General features: G+C 41.6%; 1 protein-coding gene across 1 annotated transcript; it reads right to left on the bottom strand.

Annotated features, from left to right (window-relative positions):
* Positions 1–376: 376 nt before the first annotated feature.
* CATSPER2 (cation channel sperm associated 2) lies at positions 377–14,337 on the bottom strand. The gene is made up of 13 exons (XM_036120000.2): positions 14,138–14,337; positions 13,517–13,663; positions 12,842–13,015; positions 12,582–12,650; positions 8,405–8,577; positions 7,732–7,887; positions 7,330–7,454; positions 6,199–6,377; positions 5,885–5,984; positions 5,303–5,359; positions 2,742–2,971; positions 2,215–2,382; positions 377–1,034 (listed from the first exon to the last, which is right to left on the bottom strand). Exons 2-13 carry the CDS (start codon positions 13,659–13,661, stop codon positions 997–999), a joined length of 1,614 nt encoding a protein of 537 aa, XP_035975893.1. The 5' UTR covers positions 13,662–13,663; positions 14,138–14,337; the 3' UTR covers positions 377–996.
* Positions 14,338–14,485: the final 148 nt, after the last annotated feature.

Genomic DNA, 14,485 nt, shown 5'->3' with positions numbered 1-14,485 from the left:
GTCATGATCCCAGGGTCCTGCTCCCTAATCAGCAGGGAGTCTGCCCTCCCTCTCCCTCTGTCTCCCCGCCCCCCCATGGTCTCTCTCTCTCTCAAATAAATAAAGATTTGAGAGAGAGAGAGAGAGCTCACTTGTGAGTGAGTAGGGGGGACAAGCAGAGGGAGAGAATCTTCTGCCGCTGAGTGAGGAGCCCAACCTAGGGCTGGATCCCATGACCCATGAGATCATGACCTGAGCTGAAAGTGGATGCTCAAATCAAGAGCCAGATGCTGAACCGAGTCACCCAGGTGCCCCCTAAATGGACCTTTTAATCAAATGATGTTTGATTAAAGAGTTTTTTTTTATTTTACTTATTTATTTATTTATTCGAGAGAGAGAGAGAGAGCACACGTGAATGGCAGGGAGGAGCAGAGGGAGAGGGACAAGGAGACTTTGCGCTGAGTGCTGAGCCCAACAAGGGGCTTGATACCACGACCCTAAGATCATGACCTGAAGAGAAATCAAGAGTCAGAGGCTTAACCAATTGAACCACCCAGGCGCCCTGATGTTTGATGAAAGTTAATGGTGCATAGGAGAAGCAATGTTCATAGAATAGGCAATGGAAACAAGAGTTCTCAATTATTTACTGTACAGCTCCTGGGATCTCTTTACCCTCCCACCCCCAGAGGCCTGTACCCATCAGGGAGGGAGACGGTAAAATTAGGACTCTACCAGGAAGTAAAGGTTGCAGGAAGGGTGGGGGTTACAATGACAAAGTCAAGAAAGAAGTGAGATTTAGGAGCTGTAGAAAGAGTAGAAAGGCAAGGACCATGGGCCCCAATGGCACCTGAACTAATTTTTTCAGCCTGACTTTAAACACTTCCATATTCCCTATGTCTCAGAGACAGACCACTAAGTAATTATCAACAGTATTTATTAGACATTTATACTTTGAGTTTTCCATTTCCAACTATTCCTTTCATTAATTTTTGCCAAAGAAATCAAAGCCATCCATTGTCAGCTTTCTTTGTCTTCAAAGTTCATCAGTGCCTGCACTGTAAAGAGACGGGGGTGTGAGGCTACAAAGCTAAGAATATTCAGGACATACAAATGTTTAAAGACTCTGCTTTTCTGGGTTCTAGGCTCCCACACAAATCTTTATGAACCTTTACTTTCATTAAGCCCTATGAGGCAGTACTCTCTGCCATAGATGAATTAACCCAGATTAAAGAAGCTACATTTCTCCTTTTCCTCTCTTTCATCCTGTTTCTACCCAGAGAACAAGTGGGAAGGCAGGACTGAGGACAACTGGAAAGAACAGGATTAACCTTAGGCAACATTATGACGCAGGCAAAGCCTGTCTGTGACATCCTGCTCTAAATTTCATGTTTCACCGTTACAAATTCCTCTGATTGCCCTCCTGTGCCTGCCACACACACATTCCTCTTCCCTCATTGTTATTTTCACATGAAGCTGACAATTAGGTATGAGAAAGACAACACTAATCCCTATTAAATTATAAAAAATGGCCCCTAACTTTTCCAGTTTTTGTATTTTTAGAGGGAGAATTTATTAACGTCAATTCATCTCTCAGTGGTGAAATTTCAAAGGAGCAATTTAGGGGAAATAATTTTGAGCAAGTAGTTTTCCACTTAAATTAACTCTACTATTTAAATAATGTACATACTTCTCTCTGTCTAGGCTGACACTAGAAGGGTCTGAAAGGAAGAAAAGCCTACAATTCATAAACCTCTTTTGGGGCCTGGAAGCAGTGGGCACTTGTGAGCTCTCTGCTCACTGTCTGATCCCCGTTGCTATCCAAGTTGAGGATGAGGCCCTACTGCTCAGGTCTGAAGTATGCCCTTCAGAGAGCAGAAACAGGTCCAAAAGGGAGAGCACTGCACAAACCGAGCAAGAGCCCACCTTATACTAACACCCAACACCTGCAATTGGACACTAGTTCCTCTTGGGAAACAAGCTCTCGGACCTCATAGGATTTAGAGGTCTACTGGAGAAGCAAGCTGTCAGTTTCTCTCTAGATTATAAGAAATCAGGACATAAGAATGTGACATACCAAACGAAGGAATTGCCTTTTTAAGTGCGAGGTGGAAATTCAGAAGCTGAAATGCCCAAATAGTGGACACTCTCCTCCTTCTCCCCAGTTATATATGCTAGTCCAATATGTTACTCCAATGTACTTAACCCCTGGTCCCCATGAGTGCCCTGAATCCATACCTGCAAACTGCTGCAACCGCTTACGCTCCTCTAGGTTATACTGAAGTTTTTCTAGCAATTCAAAATATCGGAAGAGTGAATCTCTAGGCCAAACGACACGGTCATCCTGATCCATTTCCATTAGCCCAGGCAGATTCTGGTGCACATGAGTCTCCCAGTCCAACTGACCTGGAGGGAGGAATGCTTCTTAAAAACATGTCTAGATCTGTGGAAGTTGGATAAGAGCTAATAGATCCTATCATGTGGGAAGGAAAAGCAGGGATGCAAGAGTAAACAGGAATCAGGGAGGGGAAAGGGAACATCACCAAGAGACAACTTTTTACAGTAAGCAAAGACAGCCATGGCCACACTTACCCAAAGTGAAGCAGAAGTACAGGGGAAATGAAAGAAAGCACCAAGTAAGCAATTAAGACCAGAAAATCAGACTGGTGGAGAAAACTGGGAAGTAGATATAGTGGGAGAGCTCCTATTAAGATTGGGATGTCTCCTGGAGGAGTCTGAATTCAAATGAAAGAAACTCTGCTTACCAATGGAGTCTAAATATCTGGACTCAGAAGAAGAGGAATAGGAGGAAGATGAAGATGAGGAGGAAGAAGAGTAAGAGGAGGAGGAAGAAGATGAGGACTTTTTCGTTTTTGACAAGGAATCTTTTATTTTCGGTGCAGATGTTCTTGAACCCTCCTCGTCAGCACTGTGTTTAGACTCTTCTTCAAAAGCTTTTGATAAGTCCAAAGATTGTCTTTGTTGGCTGGCATCTCTATAAGTGAAAGGAGATATTTTATTCCTTCAAATACATTTATGAGATATGGCTAGTTCTTTCATTACGCCGGCCCTGGCCCTTGCCATCCCCTGAAGCTGGGACTTAAGGTCATGAGGGCCAAACTGCTCCCAAAATTTGAGCTTTTAAGCACTTCCAACTTCAACGATCCTGTGTGGTATATCCCTGTTAGTGCCCCTCACCACATAGCTTCTGTGTTCCATTTTACTCAGGCCCTGCATTCCACACTCGACCTTATTTTGCTAAGTTTTAGCTCCTCGCTCCGTACGTAGCTCTATGCCTGTTACACCACAACTATAGTTTGCCCCCTCAGTTCTATATCTTGAGGGGCCCTGAGGCTCAGCTCTTACCTTTTTATCTTCCCCATCTACAGTCATTCCTTTGGTGATCTCTTCTCCTGAGTTTAAATGTCTTCCAAATGCAAATTTAAACCTCTAGTCCAGATTTCACTCCTCAATCCAGACTTGGATATACAACTTTTACTCACATATCATCACCAGCTGAATGTCTAATAGACATCTCAAATTCAACCCAAACTGAACTCTTTGCCCATCAAACCTCTTCCACTCCCAGCCTTCCCCATCTCAGCTAATCCATCCTTCCAGCTACTCTGGCCAAAACTTTGGAGTCATTCTCAACTCTTCTCTTATACTCCATCCAATCAACCAAGAAATCCTATTGATTCTACCTTAAAAATACATCTTTTCTCACTGGTACCACTGTTGTCTGAGCCATCATCACCTCTTGCCTGGATAGCTTTAGCCTTCTAACTCGTCTCTCTGCTTCTTCCCTTGTTCTTCTACAGTGCATCAACACCGCAACCAGAGAAATCCTTCTTCAATGTAAGTCACTTCATGTCACTGCTCTACTCTGCTGCTCTCCATTTCACTCAAAGTGAAAGCCTAAGTCTCTATAATGGCCCTCATAGCCCTACAGGATGAGGTTCCCATTATCTCTCTGACCTCATCTTCTATCACTCTCCCCCACTGGTCACCCTGCTCTAGTCACAGTGGTTTCTTTGATGTTTTTCAAGCACATCAGCTGTTCCCTCTGCCTATGACACTCTTCCCATAGATAGCCACACAGTAATCCCCTCCCATTCTCTAAGTCTTTGTTCAAATGTTACCTTTTCAATGAGGCCATCCTGACTACCTTGTTTAAAATTATAACCCATCTGCAATCCCCACCCTATATTACAATCCCTTTTCACCTATTCTATTTTTTTTTTCATAATGCTTATCATATTCTAATATATTAATTTACTCATTTTATATATTCATTGTTTATTGTCTCTTTCCCCTTGCCGGTATGTAATCTCCATGAGAACAGGCATTATTGCCTATTTTGTTCACTGACACAGTCCAAGCACCTAATGAGTATTCAATATTTATTTCTTGGGGCGCCTGACTGGCTCAGTCAGTAGAGCATGTGACTCGAACTTGGGATCATGAGTTCAAGCCCCATGTTGGGTGTAGAGTTTACTTAATAAAAAAAAGTTTATATAAATAATAATAATTATTTTTTTAAGTAGGCTCCATGCTCAATGTGGGGTTTGAACTCATGACCCCAAGATCAAGAGTCACACATTCTACCAACTGAGCCAGCCAGGTGCCCCCAAAATAATTATTTCTTGAATGGATGAATGAGTTTCTTGTTTCTCCTTCTGCTCTCTTGTCCAGTGCTGAATACTCAGGGTCTAGAATAACATCTGTCTCATAGAAGGTACTTGTATCAATTTCCTATGGCTGCTGTAATAAATTACCAAAAACTTGATAGCTTAAAATAACAGAAACTTATTCTCTCACAATTCTGGAAGACAGAAGTCTGAAATCAAGGTGTCAGCAGGGCCATACTCCCTCTGGAAGCTCTAGGGGAGAAGGTTCCTTGCTTCCTCTAGCTTCTGGCAGTTGCCTAGCATTCATTGGCTTCCAGTTGCATCACTCCAATTCTCCAATTTCTATGTCCATCTTCACATCTTCTCCTCTTCAAGGTCTAGGTCTTCTCCTCTTCTGTCTTTTATAAGGGCCTTTGTCACTGCATTTAGGGCTTACCTGGATAATCCAGGGTGATTGCATCTCAAGATCCTTAACTTAATTGCATTTGCAAATACCCTTCTACCAAATCAAGTCATGTTCACAGGTTCCAGGGGGTTAGGACATGGATATTTCTTTTGGGGGGCCACCACTCAACCTACTACAATAAATAGTTATTGAATAAATGGATTATCTCTCAAAGTCAATCTTCATCTTTAGTTTTCCACCCTCTCCTCCTTCACGTTTGTCTATCCCGGTTCACATTTACACTCCTAACCTGGCATCCACTTTGCTTAGGCTTGACCTCATTGCTTCAGGGGACAGGTTTTGTCTCCTGTAAAGCAAAAAACACAGAAGAGTGAAGAGAGTTATACTGATGCAGGAGCGTGGTAAGGAAAAAAGAATTCAGATCATAAAATGAAGAAAACTAAGGAGAACACATTGTAGTAAGAAGGTGAAAAAGAGTGGGAAAGTCCCAACAGCGGATAAAGAATCAGGCAATATTCTAGAGCTGGCGAATTCTCTTTTTTTAAAAAGATTTTATTTATTTGATGGAGAGAGAGAGAGCACAAGCAGAGGAAGCTGCAGACAGAGAGGAAGGGAGAAGTGGGTTCCCCGCTTAGCAGGAGCCCGACGTGGGACTCAATTCCAGGACCCTGGGATCATGACCTGAGCCTAAGGCAGACGCCCAACCAACTGAGCCACCCAGGCGCCCCTAGAGCTGGGGAATTCTAAACCTGGGGCAAATCTTCTGTGGAAAGGAAGGGAAAAACGGGGTCAAGGCCAAGGAGTAGAAAAAGGGAATGAGGTTGGGATACCCTTCAGAACTAAACTTGAGTTTGAAAATGGGGCAGCAGACCTCTGGATAATCTGCCGCTTGAATATGTCGGCTTTATGCTGAACCTCCAGATGTGTCATCTCCTCATTCAGTTCATTCCTGATATTCTGGAAATTAGTAACTGCCCCGAAGGGCCATTAGGAGTTGGGATATAGTGGTAAATAGACCTGGGGAGAGGGCTTGGGTGGGGTGAAACCAAGTGAAATATCCATTCCAGGCCCCAAGCCTTCCTGCTACCTCAGGTTCTCTCTATACATAACCTACCAATCCTAACTTTCACCCTAATTTCTTCCCCGCTACCCCTCACAACCAAGTTTTCCCTCTTCTGTGCTTACCCATCATAGCTACTATAATGTTTCGAAAGATAATGGAACCAAGTAACAACCAAAGGATGACATAGATGCTGCTGAAGGCACGGCTGACTTCGGGCACCTTCCAGGTATCCTGAAGCAGTGCGTACCAATGGTCCATGGTGAAGAGGATGAACACTGTCACTAGGGAATTCAGCAGGTCCCTAGAGAAAAAGGACGTGTGGGTACAGACAGAACAGAGATCTAAATCTCTCAGAAACGTTATTTTTTTACTCTTAAAACAACATAAGAACATTTCTTTGTAGTTTGCTCTGACTTTGGCTTCTTTCTATCAATTTTTTAGCTAAGCTTTCTTCAGTTTGCAGTTGTTTTATTAGGTTTTCCTTTATCATGAATAATCCATGAATATCTCTCACTATTCCATTAGTGCCTGGAACATAGTAAGTGCTCAATAAATAGGTACTGGCTGAATTTTTAAAAATTGAATGAATCACCAACTGCATATCTTTTTTTGTAAGTTCATTCTTCACTGTTCTATGGACTTCACCGAACAGGGGGTTACACATGCACACAAATATTTGGGACTCTCCTAACTCAGTACTCTTACAAAGCTACCTGTTAGTCTGTTAGTCTGAGACCTAAGAGGTGCTGACAAGATTGGATTCCAATCTTCTGTTCGGTGTGTAACCCCCACACCTAGACTTTGGGGTAGAACTAGTGACCTGTTTGAGAGTCATAGTAGCATGTGTTGATCACTTACACTGTGTCAAAATCTGTGCTAAGTGCAAAAATGCATTACTTTAATTCCTACACTCTTATGAGGTAGTGCAACTATTATTTTCATTTTTCAAAAGAGGTAACTGAGGCATAGAAAACAGAGCTTAATCACTGGAGTATACTGCTATCTAAAGATGGTTGAGGAGGGGATGTTTAAATTTCAAAACCCAGAGCAAACCTGGAACTAGCCACCCTATCCTCAAAATCAGAGCTAATACTACTCACTATTCCTTTGCTTTCTCTTATTTTCTCCCTATTGTTTTCTATTCCAGTTTCTTACAATAGACTATACTTTCTGTATTACTTACTTTGGACTAGCTTCCCAGTTTCTTGCCCAAACCCTCTCCCCCCACCCACGATTCCCCCAGTCCTGCCTACGAGAAGAACATGTGGTACTTCAGGTCCTGGCGAGTTGAACGGGTGAAATCCTCAAAGAAGTAGACACCAGTCACAGCAAAAATGTAGAAGAAGATGAGCAGCAACATCAAGAGGAAGGTCATGCTCTAGAGGTCATGACCTTGAGTCAGAGCTGGGCCAGACTAGGCTGATTCCACCTACAGCAGAGTCAAGCCCACCCTGGCAATCACCCACCAAAACCCTCACTTCCACTCCCGAGTCCAGTTATCTCTAGACCACAGCAGCTTTCCCCAGCCCTTTCTCATCCAATGACATTTCATAGGGTCCCTTGTTGACCTCTTTGACCCACCCAGACTTGTTTTATGTTAAATTCCAATGTTTATCCACCCTGCCCAGTTGGTTTAGCTGCAACAGTCAAATCACCTTGAGAGCCCTCACCAGGGCCAAAATAATGACTCGAATTTGACGAAATCGTGCAAAGAGTTTGAGAGATCTTAGCACCCGGCAGATCCTCAGCAACTGGAGCCACACAGACTGGCCTGTTACCCCTACCAGCACCACAACCTCAGGAAGCAGGGACTGTGGGAAACACGTAGATTATGAGTAAAATATACCCAAAGCACCCTTGCACAATTACCCCTTTCTTTATCTCATCTTCTTCATAGTTCATTGGGCATTATCTCTTGAACAGCATTCTCTGAGGACTGTTTCCAATTGAGCCTTCCTCTACTAAATTACTTAAACTCTGCACTTCAGTTTGCTCCAACATAAAAAGGGGATAAGCACAGTGCTTATCTCATTGGGTTGTTGTGGAGCTCAAATGAGAAAATACTCGTAAAACACTTAGAACAGTGCCTGGCACTTAGTAAGTGCTTAGTAACTGGTAGATGTTCTTGTTGGGGCTAATGTTGTGGTTAGGTTCTGTCTTGCTCCTAATACCAACAACTCCTGAAATGACTGACTTCAGTTTTAGAAAAAAAAAAAAATCAAAATAATGATGTTCTTCTTGTGATCTAATTAACTTTTCCTGTCATTTTGATTCATCTAGGCTCATTCCTCAACCCACTAAACTAATCCTCAGGATATCTATCCTTACCGATATGGTGACAACAAAGTCAAAGACATTCCAGGCATTCTTCCAGAAGAGGAAGAAGCTGGATATCCACATAAGAAGGATCTCCAAGATGAAAATAAGCAAGATGAACCAAGCTGCCACCTCCAGAGTCAGCTTGAGTGACCACAATTTGGTGTTTGAGGATTCAAGCAATTCTGTGAGAGTAGAGCGAAGGATGAATAAAGGTTAAGGAATTGGGAAGTTGAATGATATAGAATTATCAGAAACTATTATAAACCACAGTTGTGCCCACTGCTATTCCATTTTTCTTTGTTTCTTTTCTTAACATTGATATTTTTTTCAACCTGTGAAATACAGGGGAGGACAGAATTGACCATGAGGGGCACCTGGGTGGCTCAGTCCTTAAGTGTCTGCCTTCAGCTCAGGTCATGATCCCAGGGTCCTGGGATCGAGCCCTGCATCGGGCTCCCTGCTCCGCGGGAAGCCTGCTTCTTCCTCTCCCTCTCCCCCTGCTTGTGTTCCTTCTCTTGCTGTCTCTCTGTCAAATAAATAAAAATTAAAAAAAAAAAAAGAAAGAATTGACCATGAAAAATAGCTACAACTCATCTCCTACTGGTATCAATGTGTCTAACAGCTGCAAGTCACTGCCTTCCCACTCTGGGGTCACACAGTCACCAAGGGATTGCTCTCTTTACTACCACCAATGCTGTCTGCTACAAAAAAAAAAAGAAGAAGAAGAAGAAGCAATGGGCCTTGAGAATAGAATGAAAATGTAGGGCCATGATATGTAAAGTGCTTGATAAGGGAAGTAGGAACAAGAAGCCAGATTCATGAGACATACTGAGTTATAATAAGAAATGATTTGGTTCTTGGGATGCCTGTGTGGCTCAGTGAGTTAAGCGTCTGCCTTAGGCTCAGGTCATGATCTCAGGGTCCTGGGATGGAGTCCCACATCGGGCTCCCTGCTCAGCGGGGAGCCTGTTTCTCCCTCTCCTGCCTGCCACTCTCCCTGCTTGTGCTCTCTTTCTCTCTCTCTGGCAAATAATTAAATAAAATCTTTTTTAAAAAATTATTTGGTTCTTTATTTGTTAGTTTTAAAAAATTTCCCATTCTTCTCTAAAACTGATTTTGTCCTGCAAAGCAAATTAAATCCTATACATTCTCCCTAAAACCCTATTATCTGCTAATTGCTATTCCTCAACTTATTGCCTTCATTTTTCAACCCTCTTCATTTCTTTTATGCATTTAATGGATGTATACCATGCTGTAGGAAAAAAAAAAAAACTGAAATCAAAATAGGCTTAAAAGCTAAATAATAATTTAATAGTTTGCCTTTGAAACAGAACAATCTGAGAGCCTCCAAATGCACTATGACTGATATCCTTGGCAGTTAATGGAGATTAGAAGAACATATTCAATCACTCTGAACAACACAAACTGCTGTCAATTTTGACACTTAAACAGTTTGAAATTGTAACTGTTTTTTGGCTGGTTATATCCATAATATTAAATTTAAAAATATATACTACAAAAAAATAAAAAAATAAAAACATATAATACATAAAATATATTTGATCCCCACACCAAAAATATATAATGTCATTTAAAAATTCATTTGTGCACAAATCATGTATTTTTTTTAAAAAATGATGAGAGAGAAAAGAAAGAAGATTTGGCTCATTATATCCACAATGAAGTAAGGAACACCAATGCTATATAAAGTTTTTGATCAGATGAATGCAATTTATAGAATCTGATGAAGTTCATCTTGAGATAAACTTGCAGAATTATTCATATATAGCACATCAAGATATCTCTAGAACCTCAAAATCAATGTAAAAAATTATAATGACGTTATACATGATTTTTTTTGTTGTTGGAAATAAGGACTATTCACACTTGCAATGTGTTATTTTCAGAAAATGGATTGCAAATGAGTCAAATCTTCTTTCTTTTCTCCCTCTCATCATTTGGAAACAAAATGTGAAAATTATAAAAATAAGCCAAATTGATGTTTAAAATGAAAAGTAGAATTACCAATATCATTGTGAAAGTAGATTTTTTTCTTTTTTATACCCTAACACGTAATTAAATTTCCACCTACACCTTAATATATAATATGTACTTAACATATACTACATAATGTTGTAAACCTGAAATTAATGTTATATGTCAATTATATCTCAATTTTTAAAAAAGAACAAAAACTTAAATTAAAAAGCATATAATACATAAGATAAATATATTTGATCCCTGAGCCAAACAATATATTAACGGCCTTTAAAAATTCATTTATGAGCAAATCATATATTTACTTTAAAAACAGCATGAATCACTTACAAAATGGCAAAAGTAAAAATGTGCTAAAAATTATATTATACACATTAAAATAAAATATTTAATAATATGCTAGTCTAAAATATTACTTCTACTTCAACTTGCTTCTTTATACCATATAAAACTAATGGAATGATTAAACTCCTAAGGAGGTTTTCAAGTTTATAGCTGTATTACTGGGAAACAAAATCACAAGACCAAAAAGATCGGGGATGGGGCGCCTGGGTGGCTCAGTTGGTTAAACGTCTGACTCTTGATTTCGGCTCAGGTTATGATCTCAGGGTCATGAGAAGGAGCCCCGTGTCAGGCCCTGGGCTGGGCTTGGAGCCTGCTTAAGATTCTCTCTCCTCTCTCCCTCTGCCGGCCGGCACCCCCCCCCCCCCCAGGTATGTGTACACTCTTTAAAAGAAAAAAAAAAAAGATTAGGGAGCTTTGATCTAGAGAACTGTTTGTTAATTACTATTTTTTTCCCTATCTGTAACAACATTCTCTATGATCTGGAAAATTGTTTTTTTAAAAGCCTAAACAGTCTTAATATTTATCACATGAATTAGTCTGTTCAAAGAAATCTGTTAGTCACAAATTCTTTGCCTTTGCAAAATCCCTCCTGCCTTTCTACCATGAGAATGTACCTAATAAGATACAATTTTGCTGAACTTGCCAGATAATTTCCATTCAAGCAATCCACCTATTCTGTGACACAGTGATCATGTTTCATATTCAACTGTTTTACCAACTAGAATGGTTAGTGCTATTCTATTTTGATTTGTCCATTAGATCCAGGAAATCCTGTATATTTATTGCTGTTTACTTTATTCCAAGGCTTAAGACTATACCCTTAACACCACAAGGCAAATACATGCCAGTTATCATACAAGAAATAGGAAATGTGGGTGACTTAGCTCAAAATCCTCACCACAATGGGGAGAAAATAAAATACTTCCAAGGTATAGGGGTACCTGGGTACCTCAGCTGGTTAAGCATCTGACTCTCGATCAGGTCATGATCTCAGGGTTGTGAGATCAAGCCCTGCACTGAGCTGCAAGTCGGGCTCCACGCTGGGTGTGGAGCCTACTTAAGATTTTCTCTCTCTTCCTCTCCCTCTGCCTCTCCCGTCTACACATGTGTGCACACTCTCTAAAAAAAAAATAAATACCTCAAAGTATATAGTATACTGTAGTGGGTTAGTGATATCAAGAATTGTTGTATATTTAAATATCTTTGACCTGATTGCATTAAAAGACTATTATAAAGTAGGAAAATTCCCCGAAACAATGAGGATGAAACAAGGAAGTCCTTTTCATCATTTCGGAGCAGTTTGTTTGAGATGATAATCAAATGAGCTCATTGATTTTCCAGATTTTTTTGCTTTTAATACATTTCATATAATTTAGGACTGATTTTAGAATCATTTACTCTTTAAGTCATTTTTTGGCTCATCTAATATTTTAATTGTATCTAGCTTTATATACTTTGTGAGCTTTCTTATTTGTACTTAATATTTAACATACTTGTAAAAAATGTAAGTGTTGCATCACTCACCGATAGGCACCAATATCTCTAATACAAAAGGCTAATTTAAACAACTATTAAACTGACACAGAAATGTAACTGGTCTTTACATCTTTGGTTTCCCATGAGTCTATTACACTATAAGTGTCTAGACTACTTTATATCTACCACTCTCTTGAGAGCCCTCCATATATTTCCATGTCTTAGCAGTTGCACAAATCTTACTATGGGGGACTTAATATAATTGTCCCTATCACAATTCAAGTAACAGTCAAAAATAAAAAAATGATCAATTTATAGGAAAAATGACCCATAGCCACTTCCTCTTCCATTCAATGTCAGTTCTCACCTATTTCAACCATCAGTACAATTGTATTCAAAAAGATGAGAAAGATGATGAAATTTGTGAAGAGAGGACCTGTTTTCTCTTAAGGAAACATACGGAGTGGAATTCTTTCTTATACAGGTGAAATAATAAGGGCAAAAATAGAACCAGTGAGGATCAGAAGAAAATGGAGTTTGGAAATGGGAAAATAAGTCTTCAGGCAGATGATGAGGCAAGAGAGACAGTAAAGGCATGGGATAAAAATGAGGGGCACGAAAGGATACACTCAAGGACCCATCCAGCCCACAAGGAAAGAGGTGGCCTCTGACTGCAGCGCACTCGAAGCCTGCTCATCAGCCTCCGGCCATGTGTAATTCGTTCTACATGTCGAGGCTTTATGGAGAAGCGCACAAGCTGGTGTTGATCTCCCAACATAACCTTCTTCTGACCGGAAGGATCTACACCAAAAATTAAAAGGGGACAGTGGATAAATATAGAGAGAAATCCCTGGGGGATAGGAAGAACAGGCAGGACCAGGGCAGGGATACTGGTTACATAATAGGTCCCCTAGTGCAGAGGCTTGCCTTGTTGTTCTTTCTCACAGCAGTTAACATTAGTTTGGAATAAGAGCTAATATATCACTTATGACCAACACTGTCCATGCCTAAGAATAAAGGCAGCAGGTTCAATCCTCGAAGTTTTCAGTGTCTTTCGTAGAAACTTCCAAGTCAGCCAGGGCTAGTAGTTATCCTAAGCCTAAAAGTGAGGGGCATGGGTTCTATCTCCTGGGTTCAAAGAGCCTTATTTTGATTTATCAAGTTTGATATCATTTACAAACTAGCAACCAAGCCAATCTTCCCTGAATTTTTCACCCTTAAAATAGTCTCTCTGCTTTCTACTCTTTGGAGGGTGTGGTGAGGAGTCTTAAATTTATGCTAGTTAAGAAACAGGCTGCTGACCAACTATCTCTCGGATAGTGTGTCGTGGCACAGCTTGGCTCAAGCCTTGCAGATGCTCGATGAGAGAGAAAGTATCAATGAGACGTGAACGAATGGCATCAGCTCGGGGCAGTTGCACGTGTCCTCTTGGGTGATTGGTGGCCATGTCTGTTAAAATAATGGAAAAACCAAGTTATCATTTCATTCTTGGAGAGGCACCAAAGATTAGAAGTTTATTTCCCCTTCTCCCACCCTCTTTGCCCTTAAAGAAGTCAAACACATTGTACCAAGACTCAAAGTTTTTTGAAACAAAAGGAGCTAAGAGTCGTAAGAGAGACACTGCGCAGTAGACTAAGTGGCCAGGCACCTTCACTTGTGTGACAGCGTTTCTAATTCAAAGTAGCAGCCACAGGGCAGGAGTCCCGGGGCTGGACAAAGAGGAAATCGGAGCAGCACCTGGACCTGAGGTAATTGGGCAGTGCAATGAGGAGGGGCAGTGGGAGGACTTAGGGCTGCCTCCGAAAGACAAACCAAGAGGAATTGGACTGATTGCAGCAGCCTGACATTTGGAAAACGTGTCCCGTCCCAACTCTGTCCCTCGGGTGCAGGCTCCACCTCTCAATTCCCGCTTCTGGGCCTCACCTCAGCCGAGGCTCTCTTCCGCCCACTCAGCCCTGACTTCACGTCTCCGCCTCCGGCTCTGGCGCCCCCAGAACTCAGCTCTCCCTACGAAAGATGAGCTCAGGGTCGGCTCCCAGCTCCGCGGCGCCCCATTTCTAGCTCGGCCCCGCCCCACTCCACCACACTTGCTCCCTGGCTTCCGGCTCGCCGCGGGCCCAGCCCCAGCCCCAGCCCCAGGTCCAGGACCCCTCCCAGCCCGGCTCGCCCCGGCGCCCGCCGCCTCGGCCCCGCCCTGCTCTCCGGCCACTCGGCGGTTACCAGCTGGTCCCGCCCGCCCGACGCAGGCGCCTCGCAGCCAATCGGCGGCTG

The sequence above is a fragment of the Halichoerus grypus genome, chromosome 8, assembly GCF_964656455.1.
Source record: "Halichoerus grypus chromosome 8, mHalGry1.hap1.1, whole genome shotgun sequence".
NCBI lineage: Eukaryota > Metazoa > Chordata > Mammalia > Carnivora > Phocidae > Halichoerus > Halichoerus grypus.
Note: the sequence above shows the minus strand (reverse complement) of the source record. Positions and strands in the feature narration are given on the sequence as shown.